Raw genomic sequence first — 15,165 nt, forward strand, 5'->3', positions numbered from 1 at the left:
CTATGGTGACAATCATTTTATAAAATATAAGTACATCAAATCAACATATTGTACACATTAAACTTACATAATGTTATGTCAATTAATATCCCAATAAAACTGTGGGAAGGGAAAATCAAATTGAAGTGGAGAAACATTTTTATGGTTTTACAATTTTCTGTCCTGGATTAAAGTTATCAACTTATTCATTCACCTACTTATTACTAAATGCTTACTCAGTGAATACAAAAATCAGTGATAGATTCCCTATTCTTAAAGAAAGGCAGCCATAGACTGAGTTCAAAGATCCTTAAAGACCATGCAAGTATGTGTATAAAATAATATCAAAACATTCTTCCGCACTAATATCTAATTTTTGAATCTTTTAAAGTAAGTAAATGCACAATTTTCTTAACCTAGTTCCCTACTAGTAGACACTTAATGGCTTATGACTTTTCACTAATAATGCACAGATTATTTTGTGAATAAATATGTGCATATTTTTAAAATTATTCCCATGGGATTTTTCCACTAAAGCAGAATTTGGGTGTCTAGGTAAGTGTACTTTTTAAACACTTTTGCTATATTTTGGCAATCTTCCTTAATAAAGGGCTATATCCTTGCCAAACTGGTTGTCATCACCTCTCTGTCCTGCCTTTGTCAATTGGACAGTAGGTTAACTGACACCTCATCTTGTATAAGATAATATTACTTCATAGCACCAACCATCAGGCAAGTGCCCAAATTTTAACATTTCATTTGTTTTTGTAATAGCATGGCTATCTGTCTACCTCTTCCAGACTGCAAGCCACCGAGGGCAGAAATAGGAATTTATTGCTATCTTTGTGTGTTGCCATTAGGCATAGAAAAGTTTATTTTAAATTATTTCATTTTTATTTAATTTATTTTATTTTTTTTTTATTTTTTAACTTTACAATATTGTATTGGTTTTGCCATATATCAACATGAATCCGCCACAGGTATACACATGTTCCCCATCCTGAACCCTCCCCTCCTCCTCCCTCCCCATACCATCCCTCTGGGTCATCCCAGTGCACCAGCCCCAAGCAACCAGTATCGTGCATCGAACCTGGACTGGCAACTCGTTTCATATATGATATTATTCATGTTTCAGTGTCATTCTCCCAAATCATCCCACCCTCTCCCTCTCTGCAAAATCATCAAACTGATTTTTCTTTTATGGGTCTTTGGCTGAGCTTTAGTATAATTTGTAAGCTTAGTGAATTAAGTTCCTTTAAGAAAACAATCAGTACATCAGATCATTGTGGCCCTGGCCTTCTTGGCATGCAAAGATTTCTTAACAGAAGTTCAGGCCAGGTTGTGATTTGATTTGAAACTGCAGCCCTGACTGCCAGGCTCTTCAAGAGATCTTTCATTCTTTCTATATAATTCTTATCTCAAGGGGCCATCATCCTTAGAACTATCGCATTTATTAGTAATACCTCTACCTCCAATGTTAAAATGGCATCTGACTGAAGATGAGATAATCCCTCCTCGTATTGCCTGACTCGCAGACATAAGACTTAACATCTTTCTATTTTCATATTTGTACTCACCACAGTACCCTGAAGCCCAAACCAGTGCCTGGCTCATGAATGAATGAGGAAAATACTGACTTCAGAAGGCATACGAAAAAGTTTTTCATGAATCCAGTCCAGGCACTTCCTCACAGTGCTTTAAAAAAGAAATAAATCCCTTAAAGCTCAAATTCATGTAGTTATCTTGGAAAAAATTTTAATTGCCTAGAGTCTACACAGCTCCTTGTTATATTCTAACATAACAAGGAGTATAAAACCATGACTAAAATATGCACACTCTTCTCCAGTCTCCATAAAAAAAAAAAAAAAAGGAATTGCTGGTTTATTCATCTTGCCTAATGACATAGAAGGGCAAAACAAGTACCCAAACAATGAATAATAACACAAGCACTCAGACTGTAAAATCGATATGTCAGATCAGTAGAGCTGAGCTTCGTTTTAATGCTCTCATCCCTGAACGCAGTGGAGCTTACTTTCTGAATTATATATATGTATTGACCTAATTACATAAATATTGACTTTTCCTTATATGAAGCTTTTTTTTTTCAGTCTCACTGTAATTACGATGTCAATACTTGTGGCCCTAGTAACATTGAATTTAAACCTGTTAATTGTGACTGATGGTGGCACACCATGAGATAATCCAGACAGTCTCACAGTCTCAGCACATGGGTGACACTGGATAGTAACTGATAAATCAGGAATTTCTTAGGGGTATCATAGTAAGGTAAACTTCTTTAAGAACATAATCTTAAAGGATGAAATAATTATTTCATCCCCAATAATTGGGGAGCTGGCCTCCTCCTCAGTTTGTTGGGTTTTACAACACACAGAAGTAATAACCAGGTTGTGACTAGATTTTGGTCTATAATGTTGTACAACATTTTTTTTTCTTTAATCAAACACTTCATCCCTAACTTCAATCCCCAACCCATCCTACTACTAAATTCTTTGATCTATTGACAGATATCTATACCCCTATCCCCATAGCTCTGTGTGTGTATAAAGGGTATCATTTAATATTTATTATTCTTTGATATATTTCAGTGAGGATCTGTGAATAGTTTAGCCTAATACAAAATATGTGTATAAATTCTACTTTTTAAAAATGTCCAATTTAATTACTTCTCCTTACATGGCTTTATTTTCACAAGAAAAGATTTCACACAGTTCCTACCACTGTTACATCTCTGGGCCAAGCACTGATTCTATACCTCAAGATATTTTAATTACATTTCAATTACATTTCTTTACTTTGATAACATTAGAGAAATATTCCAAATGCTTTCAAAAAGCTAGCTAGTGCTTTTTACTTTGTTCTTATAAAGTTTCTGAGCACTCCCACTCAAGGTCTTATACGTTCCAATTTAAGAAATGCAGAAGTATGTGTCATATTCATCGTTTAGAGTCAGGTGAAACACATAGGGAATGCTATACAAAAAGATTAAAAACAGTCGTGTCCACAATTTGGGTAGAGATTCGTTCTAGAAGGATCATGGTGAGGTGGTATATCCATCATTCCATGATTTTCTCATTTGCCTCTACAGGGATGCCAGAGGAGATGAACCTCAGTGACGTGAAGCAAATCCATCAAACAGACGGTGGTAGTACTTTAGACACAACGGGAGCAGGATGTACAGCCGCAACTGAAACTATGGCACTGACTCTGATGGGTGTAGTCATGTTATTTCCTGGGCTTTGGTAACAGCTCTTCTGCCCCGATACATATGTCTTAGTGGAGTCTTGATTTCTCCCTTCTCTTGCTCTAAGTGGAATAAGGTATCTTTTCAAATGTAACAATTATATTTACGAGAAGGTACTAACTTCTTGGAAGCCAAGTTGGCACGTTGACAAAGTACCTAAAAATCAACGTTTACATGATAGATCATTTGAAAACATGTCTTCTTTGAATCTAAAATATGAATCTAGCTTAAATGTTCTTAATCGCTAACATGTTAAACCTGCAAATGTGAAGAGCATGGAAGTGACTTTGAATGAGAAGGATTTAGTATGTCTGTAACTTTACTATTCTCAATTCCAACCTCTTCCTTTTTAAAAGAAAAAAATGTTTTCAACTGAAGGTGTATTTGCAGGATGATGAAGACAATACATAGCTTTTCTTAAAATACTGGAATCAGAATTTCATTAACTGAATCAGAAACAAACAATGGCAAGTAGTATGCATGCATTTTCAAGATATTCTTCCATTTTTATAAGCTATAGAAAGAAATGACTGAAAGCCTATAAATTATAGAGTAGATTGCAAGGAGCATTTCACATAATTTCATTGAAGATGCTTGATGATTTTTATCCACTGTAACTAAGCCACTGACAAACGTAAAGCTGAGTATTTTGATAGCATCTGATTTGTATCCCATTATATACAAAATGTATCTTTGGTATTGTGACTGTGTTCCCTCCTATCTCTCTGCCTCCTAATGGACTTATCTATGTTGCAAAGCACACGCCTGCTCTAGGAATATCTCTAATAAAGCTGTTAATTATTTGGTGGAAAATTTTAAAGAATATTGATCATTTTCTCCTAGAAAAAATGATATATTCATCCATTTTCAAAATGTTACTTCAAAAATTTGCTGTTTTTTAAAACTTGATATTGAACAATTGTCTATATATTTCCAAAGTTCCTATGAATATCTAAAGATGCACTAATACAGAAAATATGGCACGCGCTGTTTTAGCTCTTTTCATATTTTCACATTAGCAGAGCCACTAATCCAAAGTCCCTGACTTCCCAGTTGAGATAAGATGCCTCAGCAGACACTGCTTATCACTGTACTTAAGGAGAAAGAGATAAGTCAGCTTTTATTAGGAAGTATCATATCCAGTCAATAGCCAGAAAATATAATTAATACAAAGCGACAGAATAGAAAAGAGAAGTGCTGAACTTATAAAATTTTTAAAAAATCAAAAAGATTTCAAATGACCTCTGAAAAAAGAACTGACAGGGACTCAATCAACAAGCATTTGCAGGATGAAATCAATCTGTCCAAATAAGGAAACTATATGATAAAACCCTATTCTCCCTCAGGTTCTCAATTATTGATGAGAACCTGGTGGTGGTCAACTTACACCACAGTATTTTTAAACTGCCAAGATAAGTCAGATTTTTCTTGTCTGTTCAAATATGACTCTGAACTGGAAGTGCTATTCTACCTGCCAATTCTGGATGCCATTTTCCTAGGCTTCCACTCCGCCTTAACATGATCTGCTTGGATTTTAGCACATTTGCACCACCATACTCCAAATATTAGAAACCTAACACTTTTTTAAATTTTAATTTCAACTTCAACTCTTCATTTAAACAGCTCTGAAATGTGTAATATGAGGTCAACCATTTGTGGCCCTCCAGCCCAAGCCACAGTTGGGTTGCCATGGCAGCACTTCTGACCCAAACCTGAAGGGTCTTTAGAAAAGCCAACTAAATAACATGGTTCAGCAGTCTAATATGTACCTGGATAATATTAGTTGATAAAAGATAATTTTAGGTATTGTAGGAAATGATTAAAAGCAGAGTAGTAACAAAATTGATAGTATGAATGAATATCTTTTTATCAATTAAATTTTACATACTCAAATGGGTGCTGTCTACCTCCATGTAGGCGTCTAGGAGACAATACATATACCACAAATGATAAAGCTACAGCTCAAAACACTTGAGGTTTTCAGAATTTCTTTAAGAGCCTGAGGCATACTTTTTTAATATTTTCAATGAGGTCATTCTTTAACACTCTGCTGTAAACCATCTTACATTTGTATAGCTCTTATAATTTATAAGGCTCTTTCAGAGGAGACAAAGCATATCATTTGTCTTTCCTCACTTCTAAAGGATGGGCTCAATTTTTAGTCAAATAAAACAATAACACTGAGTTGTTTTCTTTTAATATGGCTCAGAATTTGCTTTATAAGAGTTTTCCATTAGTAAGATTAAAAAGTTTTTAAGCAATGGTAAAGTTGCTTTACCATTGGTACCATTGCTACCAAATGGTAGAATACATGTTTACTTTCCAAGATGACTTAAAGGATAACATTCAGGTGAATATATACGTATTTAAATTATCTTTCACAGTTGTAGTCACATTTTATACTGGGATCAATTAAAGGAGTTTTCTTGAATTTCTGAGTTATTGTTATATAAATTAATCTGAAACAGTCTAGTATTCTGCATGTATTGAGGAAGAATCAGTTAATCTGAGCCAAAATCCAGGGCCCTCCCTTTGCATATACACCATGATAAATGCTCTTACACAAAATCTCCTTTAGTCTCACCAATAATATTATCACCTCCATTTAACCAGTGAGGAAACTGAGGCTAGAAATACTATGTACTTTGTTTGGTGTCATACAACTAGTCAGAGTAGAATCAAACATATAAGTAATGTCTCTAAACAAACCATATACGTTCTTGGTTCAAAGATATAACAGTTTCAGAACAGTAGTACAAAATCTTAAAGTTAGCATAAAAGTCATTCAAAGGTGATTTAAGTCTCTAAACAAGGATTTAAAAAAACAAGTAAAATTAACTGTACGATCCTAATGTATAATTATCAAATTGTATATAGTATAAAAGCATAGGAAAAAAGAAAAATGTAGACATGAACCTTTTCTTTTGTACTAATCATTACTCTCTCACATGTGAAAATTTCATTCAAATACATCAGCTGCTAAAATAAACCAGCTACCAAAAATGAGAAAATACACATATATATTTTCTAACTATCACAGAATCATAACATTTCTTTTTGTTTTCTGAGCAACTGAAGGGTTTAAACATTTCTTTGGCCATAAGACACAGGATGGCATAAAAATATAAGGAAAGAAAGATGAGAAACAGGGAGGGAGGGAGCGTGTGGTGGAATATTACTTTTAAAAATCTTAGATATGTCTTATCCTCTATTTGTCCAGGAACATCTTATCAATGAAGTAGTGTCTGGAGTGTTCTTTTCTAATTAAAGGACAGAAGTTAATACGCGATTTCCTCCCAATACTCAGCTTTTCTAAGTACTCAATAATGATGCTTTGAAAAGGACTCAATTAGTTTACTCCTAATTGTTTTTAAGCACTAAAAATATTGTTTCTAGCATCAGAACTCTTCAGGTACAATCAAAATTGTTTCTTCCTGAGTGAATTCATTCAACCCAGACTTGTGATTTTTTGAGATAAGTCATTGAGCAGTCTGTGATATTAGTATTTCTTTAGGTTGTCAACTTTGGTATCCTATATAAAAACATGGGTTGTATGAAAATTCAGCAATAATTCATGTTATTAGATATGACACTGGGCATATTTTTTTTAATTGTAGACTGTTGTATATCAATCATTTCTGAAAAATAGAGACAAAATTTTCTCAAGTTTGAAATCTTTCTTTGCCTTTGCTAGAATTAAATGATCACTGAATTACTCTTATATCATCATTTTGTAAATGAAGTTTCACTCAGATGAGTCCTTAAACTAACCTATTTCCATGTGCAGAAAAAAACTGAAGAATTTCGTTACAATATGATTTACATCTTCACAGTAGAAATGGCAATAACTATTTGGAACAGAGTGCCGGGATGGAAGTTTGTGGATAACTTTGCAAACACCTGATTCAAGAGCCTCTCCCCTTCCTGCACTTGTCAACTGTCACATTGGAAGCATCTTCACCATGAAATATTGGGTTGGTCAAAAAGCTTGTGGGAAATTTTCTATAGCATTTTAACAGAAAAACCCAAATTTTTTGGCCAGCCCAATATATATAAAGAGATTATGCATCTCACCTTCCCAAGAAAGTTTTCCTTTATCACAGAGCAAGAGGAAGGGGATAGAGGAATTTGAAGTGCCATAGAATAAAAAGCAGATCAGAGAACATCTGAGGAGCAAACTGGTTGGAGACAGAAGGAATGGAATTGACCCAGAAGAATCACTTGGGTAACTGGGTAAGTAAATTCTACTTCTGTAAGTTTCAGTACCCACCTTTGAGCACCCGTGAACTGAAGGAACTAAATGTCAGAAGGAGAGGAAGTAGAGAGTCTCTCTTTTCGCCAGATTACCCAGCCAAGGCCAGCAGCACTAAGGAGGAAAACAAAAAGCCTCGTTTGCAAAACAAACGCGATGGGCAGTACAGTGTGTTTAGCAAGCACCTGTCTTATTCTATTTCTTTAAGAAATCTAGGCACTGACCAGTAAGTATTTTTAACAACAGTAATTTCTTCAGAATAACAAGATCCCCATAGAATAAATAAGGATTTCAACTTACAAAATTGTGGTCAAAATTGTCAAAGACTTTCAGAATAGAGTTAGTCAAGTCATGGTGCTTTTCCAACTCACCCCACACGCCCATTCCTGTCCCTCTCACCAACATGCACACACCCATGCCTCACAGTTCCTTGCTGGTGTTTCCATTTCCTTTTTATCTTCTCATCTGTATAACTGAGTTAGCTGTATCTAACTCGGAATTACTTAACAGGACTAGATAATGCAACACATATTTAAGACCCACCTGGCACATGGTAATCCTTAATAATTTCACATTTGTGCCTTTCCCATTAAGCCTTCTCTTAAAATGCATGTGTGCCCAGAATTGGACAATGCCACACTATTAAATTATTAATTCTGCCTGTGGCTAAGCTTTTGATAGGGAAACAGCCTAAAGAAAGTTTGAGTGTGGATAAATAGAGCTTAAGAAGGAGGACTCACTGGAAAAATCCCTGATGCTGGGAAACATTGAGGGCAGAAGAGGGCATCAGAGGATGAGATGGCTGGATGACATCACTGATGCAACGGACATGAACTTGGGCAAACTCTGGGAGATGGTGAGGAACAGTGAGGCCTGGCGTGCTGAAGTCCATGGGGTCACAGTCAGACACGACTGTGTGACTGAACAACAACAAGGAGGAGGAATAAGAGTAGAATTGCAAAAGAGACCTACTCCTGCCTGTTTCATCTGTCATGTTTTGCTTAGCCTCATCCTGGCTACAAAGTTTATTCATGGAAAATGTATTTCCAAGATATAGGGAGTTAGAGTGGTCTTGCTTTTATTGATTATAAAGGGATATTAGCCCTGACCCAGTGTTTACAAGTGAATTTGTCTCCAACTGTAACAAACTGAAGACCTCAACTGCCAGCCCCTGCAATGGCAAGTCTACCTGAGCAGAGTCTTCAGACCACATCTCAGAATGATTATAGTCTGGGATAGAGCTCAGAGCTCAGGCCAAGATGAGGTGGAATTTAACCATTAATGAGCAATCAGTGTATTGCTCAGTATCATACTGAAAGTCACCACCAAGTGAGGATTTCTGAATGGCAAGATCTCAAGTTCACGTTGATAACAGGTGACAAAGCAAGTACAGTAAATCCCCTACATTTGAATGAGTTCTGTTCCAAGAATGCATTTGAAAGTCCAATTTGTTTTTAAGTCCAACAAAGTTATGCCTAGGTACCCAACTAACACAATCAGGCTATATAGTACCGGACCACGTGCTGTGTTGGGCTCAGTTGCTCAGTCGTGTCTGACTCTTTGTGACCCCATGGGCTATAGCCCACCAGGCTTTTCTGTCCATGGGGATTCTCCAGGCAAGAATACTGGAGTGGGCTTCCACGCCCTTATCCAGGCGATCTTCCCAACCCAGGGATCAAAACTAGGTCTCCCACATTACAGGCAGATTCTTTACCATCTGAGTCACCAGGGCTATAAAAGGTTTATAATACTTTTCACACAAATAATATATTAAAAAAACAAACACAAAGAAAACATTTGTAATCTTACAGTATAGCACCTTGAAAAGTACAGGAGTAAGTGTACAAGAGCTGGGCAAGTTCACGTATTTGAAGGTTCTTATGTAGGAACTTAATGTATTACTAAAGATAGATGTCAACCCTTTCCACTGAATCACTCAATATCCCTGAACTCAGAAAACCTTTTGAAAAGTAAGCTGATTAGGTTATTTTTTTAAGGTTTATTTATAGGTTTTAGGGTATGTTTAAATTTTCCTTTGTTATAAAAACTTTTTATTCTCATCTAGTCTCTCGGATATTTTTTCTCGTCCCTGACTTTCTCAAATTCAGCTCTAGTAATAATGTGAGCATCCTGAAGAGATCCCATATGCCAGATGCCCTAGTGTGACCATCTGATGGGGAGACTGGCTGAATCATTGACACATGGGCATCCAAAAATGCTGGAGAAACCAGAACAAGCACAGCTTCAAAGGTTTTAGTCTAACTGTCTGTATGACCTTCAACAAGTCCCATCATCCCTCTGAGTTCCTCATTTGTAACACAATGTGCTTGAACCAAATGATGACTAAATTTCCTTGTCAATTTCCAGTCTAAAAGAGTATCTATTTACTTGATGTCTTATATGATATCCTACTATTACTTAATACATAAAAGACACTTAAAAGTAATACATAAAATATGATTTTAGTTACAATTCTATGCATATGGTGATAATTCTAATTTGTTTATCACATAAGGTAATGTGGCTTTTCTGCATAAGACTGAGTGGAATACTCTTTTCATAAATGAAGGGAAGAATAGTTAGAACAAAGTTTTCTGAGCTTTCATTTAATGGAGAGAATATGCCTGAGCAAAGAGATTTACCCTGTCATTAAATATTTAGCAATTAATTGCTTTTTGTTTTCACTAATCTTACAGGAGCTATGATCTGGGGTCTTCACTAATTCAGTGGTAGTGTCTCACAATATTTAAAAGCAAATAGTGAGTAGAGTGGCAGCACTAAGGCTCTGAAAGATCACAGTGTATAGAAGTCAGCGATGGAAGTAATAAAAGTGCATTTGACAGAATTTTTTCTTCTCGCAGATTTTCCCAGGAGACCCTCTTAAACAGGACTAAACAAATGGTGCTGCCTCTGATGATTTATTGCAGAACAAGCTGACAGAGCACAGGAGCATGTTATCTGGTCCCCTGAAGTGTAGGGGCTAATTCAGAAAATGAAAGGAGACCAGAAGTGCAACAGTTGGAGAGAACACTCTGTATCAGTCAGTGAGCAAGCAGAGAGAAGCGGGAATTGCAGCTTATCTAAAAAGATAGTTTTTAAATATTGTGTGTTGGGTAATTTTAGTGTTTTGTTTTCTTCGTTTATTAAAAATATTTATGAGGATCTATGAGAATTTCATCACAGATGGTTAACTGCAATAAATTTAGAGTAAATTGTTCTACCTTACTACTACTATTGTGACACGTTCATTGCAGTATAGATATAATTAAATGTAAATATGTGAATACATATACACATTTATCTCTATTTATCTATAAAATACACATACATTTTCATATATTTGCATGTTTATTGCTGTGTTTGTGCTTTATGAATAGATAAAATATAACATATAAAGGCTTTTATGTTACATTTTCATGAAACTTGCCTTTATATCAATTATTTCTGGCTTTTGAATCAAAGACTGAGAAGGTCAGTGCAATAGATAGCTTTTATAAAATTGCTTCTGATTATTTTCCCGTATGGGCTTTCATCTTTCATTTCAAATGGATCAGTACTGAACAAAGCTCTTACTAAGCATAAGAGAACACACATGGCCACATTCGCAGTAAGAGGTACATAGGTGTATGTTTCAGAAAGCCTCACTGGCAAAGCCTTATGTATACACATTCTATGATCTTTAAGAGACTAAAACACTAAAATTACCAACACACAATATTTAAAAACTATCTTTTGAGATAAGCTGCGATTCCCTGCTTCTCTCTGCTTGCTCACTGACTGAGCAGACTGTGGGAATTAAGTAAACATGAGGTAACATTTTATCAAGGCTTGCTTTTAGGTGAAATTTTTCACACTACATATGTTGAAAAATCATTTGATTCTAAAACTATGTGGAAGCACTCGTGGGTATACACCCATCAGTTCAGTTCAGTTCAGTCACTCAGTCTTGTTCGACTCTTTGCAACCCCATGAATCGCAGCACGCCAGGCCTCCCTGTCCATCACCAACTGCCGGAGTTCACCCAAACTCGTGTGCATCAAGTCGGTGATGCCATCCAGCCATCTCATCCTCTGTTGTCCCCTTCTCCTCCTGCCCCCAATCCCTCCCAACATCAGGGTCTTTTCCAAAGAGTCAAATCTTTGCATGAGGTGGCCAAAGTATTGGAGTTTCAGCCTCAGCATCAGTCCTTAGAATGAACATCCAGGACTTGTCTCCTTTAGAATGGACTGGTTGGACCTCCTTGCAGTCCAAGGGACTCGCAAGAGTCTTCTCCAACACCACAGTTCAAAAGCATCAAATCTTCGGCACTCAGTTTTCTTCACAGTCCAACTCTCACATCCATACATGACCACTGGAAACACTATAGCCTTGACTAGATGGACCTTTGTTGCCAAAGTAATATCGATGCTTTTTAATATGCTATCTAGGTTGGCCATGCACCCATCAGATCAGATCAGACCAGTCACTCAGTCGTGTCCGACTCTTTGTGACCCCATGAACTGCAGCACACCAGGCTTCCCTGTCCATCACCAACTCCCGGAGTTCACTCAGACTCACGTCCATCAAGACAGTGATGCTATCCAGCCATCTCATCCTCTGTCATCCCCTTCTCCTCTTGTCCCCAATCCCTCCCAGCATCAGAGTCTTTTCCAGTGAGTCAACTCTTCGCATGAGGTGGCCAAAGTACTAGAGTTTCAGCTTTAGCATCATTCCTTTCAAAGAAAGCCCAGGGCTGATCTCCTTCAGAATGGACTGGGTGGATCTCCTTGCAGTCCAAGGGACTCTCAAGAGTCTTCTCCAACACCACAGTTCAAAAGCATCAATTCTTCGTCACTCAGCCTTCTTCACAGTCCAACTCTCACATCCATACATGACCACAGGAAAAACCATAGCCTTGACTACACGAACCTTTGTTGGCAAAGTAATGTCTCTGCTTTTGAATATGCTATCTAGGTTGGTCATAACTTTCCTTCCAAGGAGGAAGCACCTTTTAATTTCATGGCTGCAGTCACCATCTGCAGTGATTTTGGAGCCCAGAAAAATAAAGTCTGCCACTGTTTCCACTGTTTCCCCATCTGTTTCCCATGAAGTGATGGGACCGGATGCCATGACCCTAGTTTTCTGAATGTTGAGCTTTAAGCAAACTTTTTCACTCTCCACTTTCACTTTCATCAAGAGGCTTTTGAGTTCCTCTTCACTTTCTGCCATAAGGGTGGTGTCATCTGCATATCTGAGGTTACTGATATTTCTCCCGGAAATCTTCATTTCAGCTTGTTTTTCTTCCAGTCCAGCGTTTCTCATGATGTACTCTGCATAGAAGTTAAATAAACAGGGTGACAATATACAGCCTTGATGAACTCCTTTTCCTCTTTGGAACCAGTCTGTTGTTCCATGTCCAGTTCTAACTGCTGCATACACCCATAGAAAACCATAATTTGAAAAGATGCATACACTGCCGTGTTCATTGCAGCACTATTTACAATTGGCACATGCAGGCAATCTAAATGTCCATCAACAGAGGAATTGATAAAGAAGATGTGGTTCATATATATAATGGAATATTACTCAGCAACAAAGAAGCATGAAATAATGTCATTTGTAGCAACATGGATAGACCTCGAGATTATCATACTGAGTGAAGGCAGACACAGAGAGGCAATATCATATGATATTGCTTATGTGTGGAATCTAAAAAAAATAGTACGGATGAACTTATTTACAAAAGAGAAGTAGAGTCACAGATGTAGAAAACAAACTTATGCTTATCAGGGGATTAGGGTTGTTATTGTTGTTTAGCTGCTAAGTCATATCCTACTCTTTAGAGACCCCATGGACTGTAGCATGCCAGGCTCCTCTGTTCATGGGATTTTTCAGGCAAGAATACCGGAGTAGATTGCCATTTAGAGGATAAAGGCAGGGAGGGATAAACTGAGAGTGGGATTGACATATGCTATATAAAATGGACTTCCCAGGTGACATAGTGGTAAAGAGTCCACCTGCCAGTGAAGGAGAAATAAGAGATGTGGATTCAATCCCTGGGTCAGGAAAATCCACTGGAGTAGGAAATGTCAACCCACTCCAGTATTCTTGCCTGGAAAATCCCATGGGCAGAGGAGCCTGGTGGGCTGCAGTCCATAGGATCACAGAGTCAGACACAACCGAGTACAAACATGAGGGTATATATAAATTAGATAACTGGTGGTGGTGGTTTAGTTGCTAAGTCGTGTCCGACTCTTGCAACCCTGTGGACTGTAGCCCGCCAGGCTCCTCTGTCCATGGGATTTTCCAGGCAAGAATACTGGAGTGGATTGCCATTTCCTTCTCCAGGGGATCTTCCCGACCCAGGAATTGAACCCAGGTCTCCTGCATTGCAGGCAGATTCTTTACCGACTGAGCTATGAGGGAAGTCCGCTAATGAGAACCTACCATACAGCACAGGGAACTCCACTCAGTACTCTGTAATGGCCTATATGGGAAGAGAATCTAAAAACAAACAAACAAAAGCTGGATTAAAACTCAAAGTGGATATGTGTAAAAGCATAACGGATTCACTTTGCTGTACACCTGAAATTAATACAGTATTGTAAATCAACTATACTCCAATAAAATTTTTTTTAAAAAAAACAAAAAACTATATAGAAACCTGAAGATCATGTATTTCTTTATTTTGCAGAAGAGAAGGCTAAAATCTGGAACAGGAAAATAAATTACCCAAGGTAACAACACAACTGTTTTGAAACAAAAGATCAGCAAACACTCACTATTTAAGAGCAGTTCTGTGCACCATATTGAATCAAACTGCATGCTTGTATATCCTAGAATTTAACAGAAATTGCCCCATAACTGGGCTTCCCTAATGACTCAGTGCTAAGAATCCACCTGTCAATGCAGGACACTTGAGTTCAATCCCTGGGTCAGGAAGATCTCCTGGAGAAAAAAATGACAACTTCATCCAGCATTCTTGCCTGGGAAATCCCATGGATAGAGAACAGTCCATCGGCTCAAGGAGTTGGACACAACTTAGCAACTAAAGAACAACAACTACAGGGACTAAACAAATAGGCAAACACACCGGTTTGGGAGAGTATGCTTAGTCTTCTAATTTTCAAAAATGAAAATACAGCTACCTAGAGAAGCTATAAAATTTAACATTACCATGACATTGATTAAAATAGTACAAATAATGTAATAGAATTTGAATGTAATGGTTATAATATAAATGTTAATCTCTTTCCAAATTCACTATTCTGATTCTTGATAAGCCTACCAATTTGCTAAAGTATTCAGGACACTTTGATAAATAACCTGTTCCCACATAGATTACAATTTTCAAATTCATCACCATTTTATTTTTAAATTACAGGAAATAAAATTAAAATATGTTTTATGTCACATTTAAAAGTATTAAAAGAAACATTTCTTCTATGTCACTGTTATTGTTCCCTACCATATCATTTTTATGTGCCATTTTTAGATTTATTATCTCTATATCAGATTATAATTAGGTTATATCTTGAAACATGAAGATCAACAGATCATGTTCATGTTCATTTTAATTGGAAGTTCTTTGTTATTTAAAAATTAAGCTAGTTTATTTCACTATAGCATCTTCTAGTGATTTTAAAATAATGAGGAAATATGAATATTTTAAATCTTTCTAAACAACTTCCCT

At 36.8% G+C, this 15,165-nt stretch overlaps 1 protein-coding gene across 2 annotated transcripts in view; it reads left to right on the top strand.

Annotated features, from left to right (window-relative positions):
• GPC5 (glypican 5) overlaps positions 1 to 4,054 on the top strand; it is a 1,566,851-nt gene extending 1,562,797 nt beyond the window's left edge. The window contains exon 8 of one of the 2 annotated variants that reach the window (XM_061435203.1): positions 3,086 to 4,054. In XM_061435203.1, coding sequence (XP_061291187.1) covers positions 3,086 to 3,243 — 158 coding nt within the window. In that variant the 3' untranslated portion in view covers positions 3,244 to 4,054. The remainder of the gene's footprint in view (positions 1 to 3,085) is intronic. The other variant, XM_061435206.1, reaches the window with a different exon arrangement.
• The last annotated feature ends 11,111 nt before the right edge of the window (positions 4,055 to 15,165 follow it).

The sequence above is a fragment of the Bos javanicus genome, chromosome 12 (genome assembly GCF_032452875.1).
Source record: "Bos javanicus breed banteng chromosome 12, ARS-OSU_banteng_1.0, whole genome shotgun sequence".
Taxonomy (NCBI): Eukaryota; Metazoa; Chordata; class Mammalia; order Artiodactyla; family Bovidae; genus Bos; species Bos javanicus.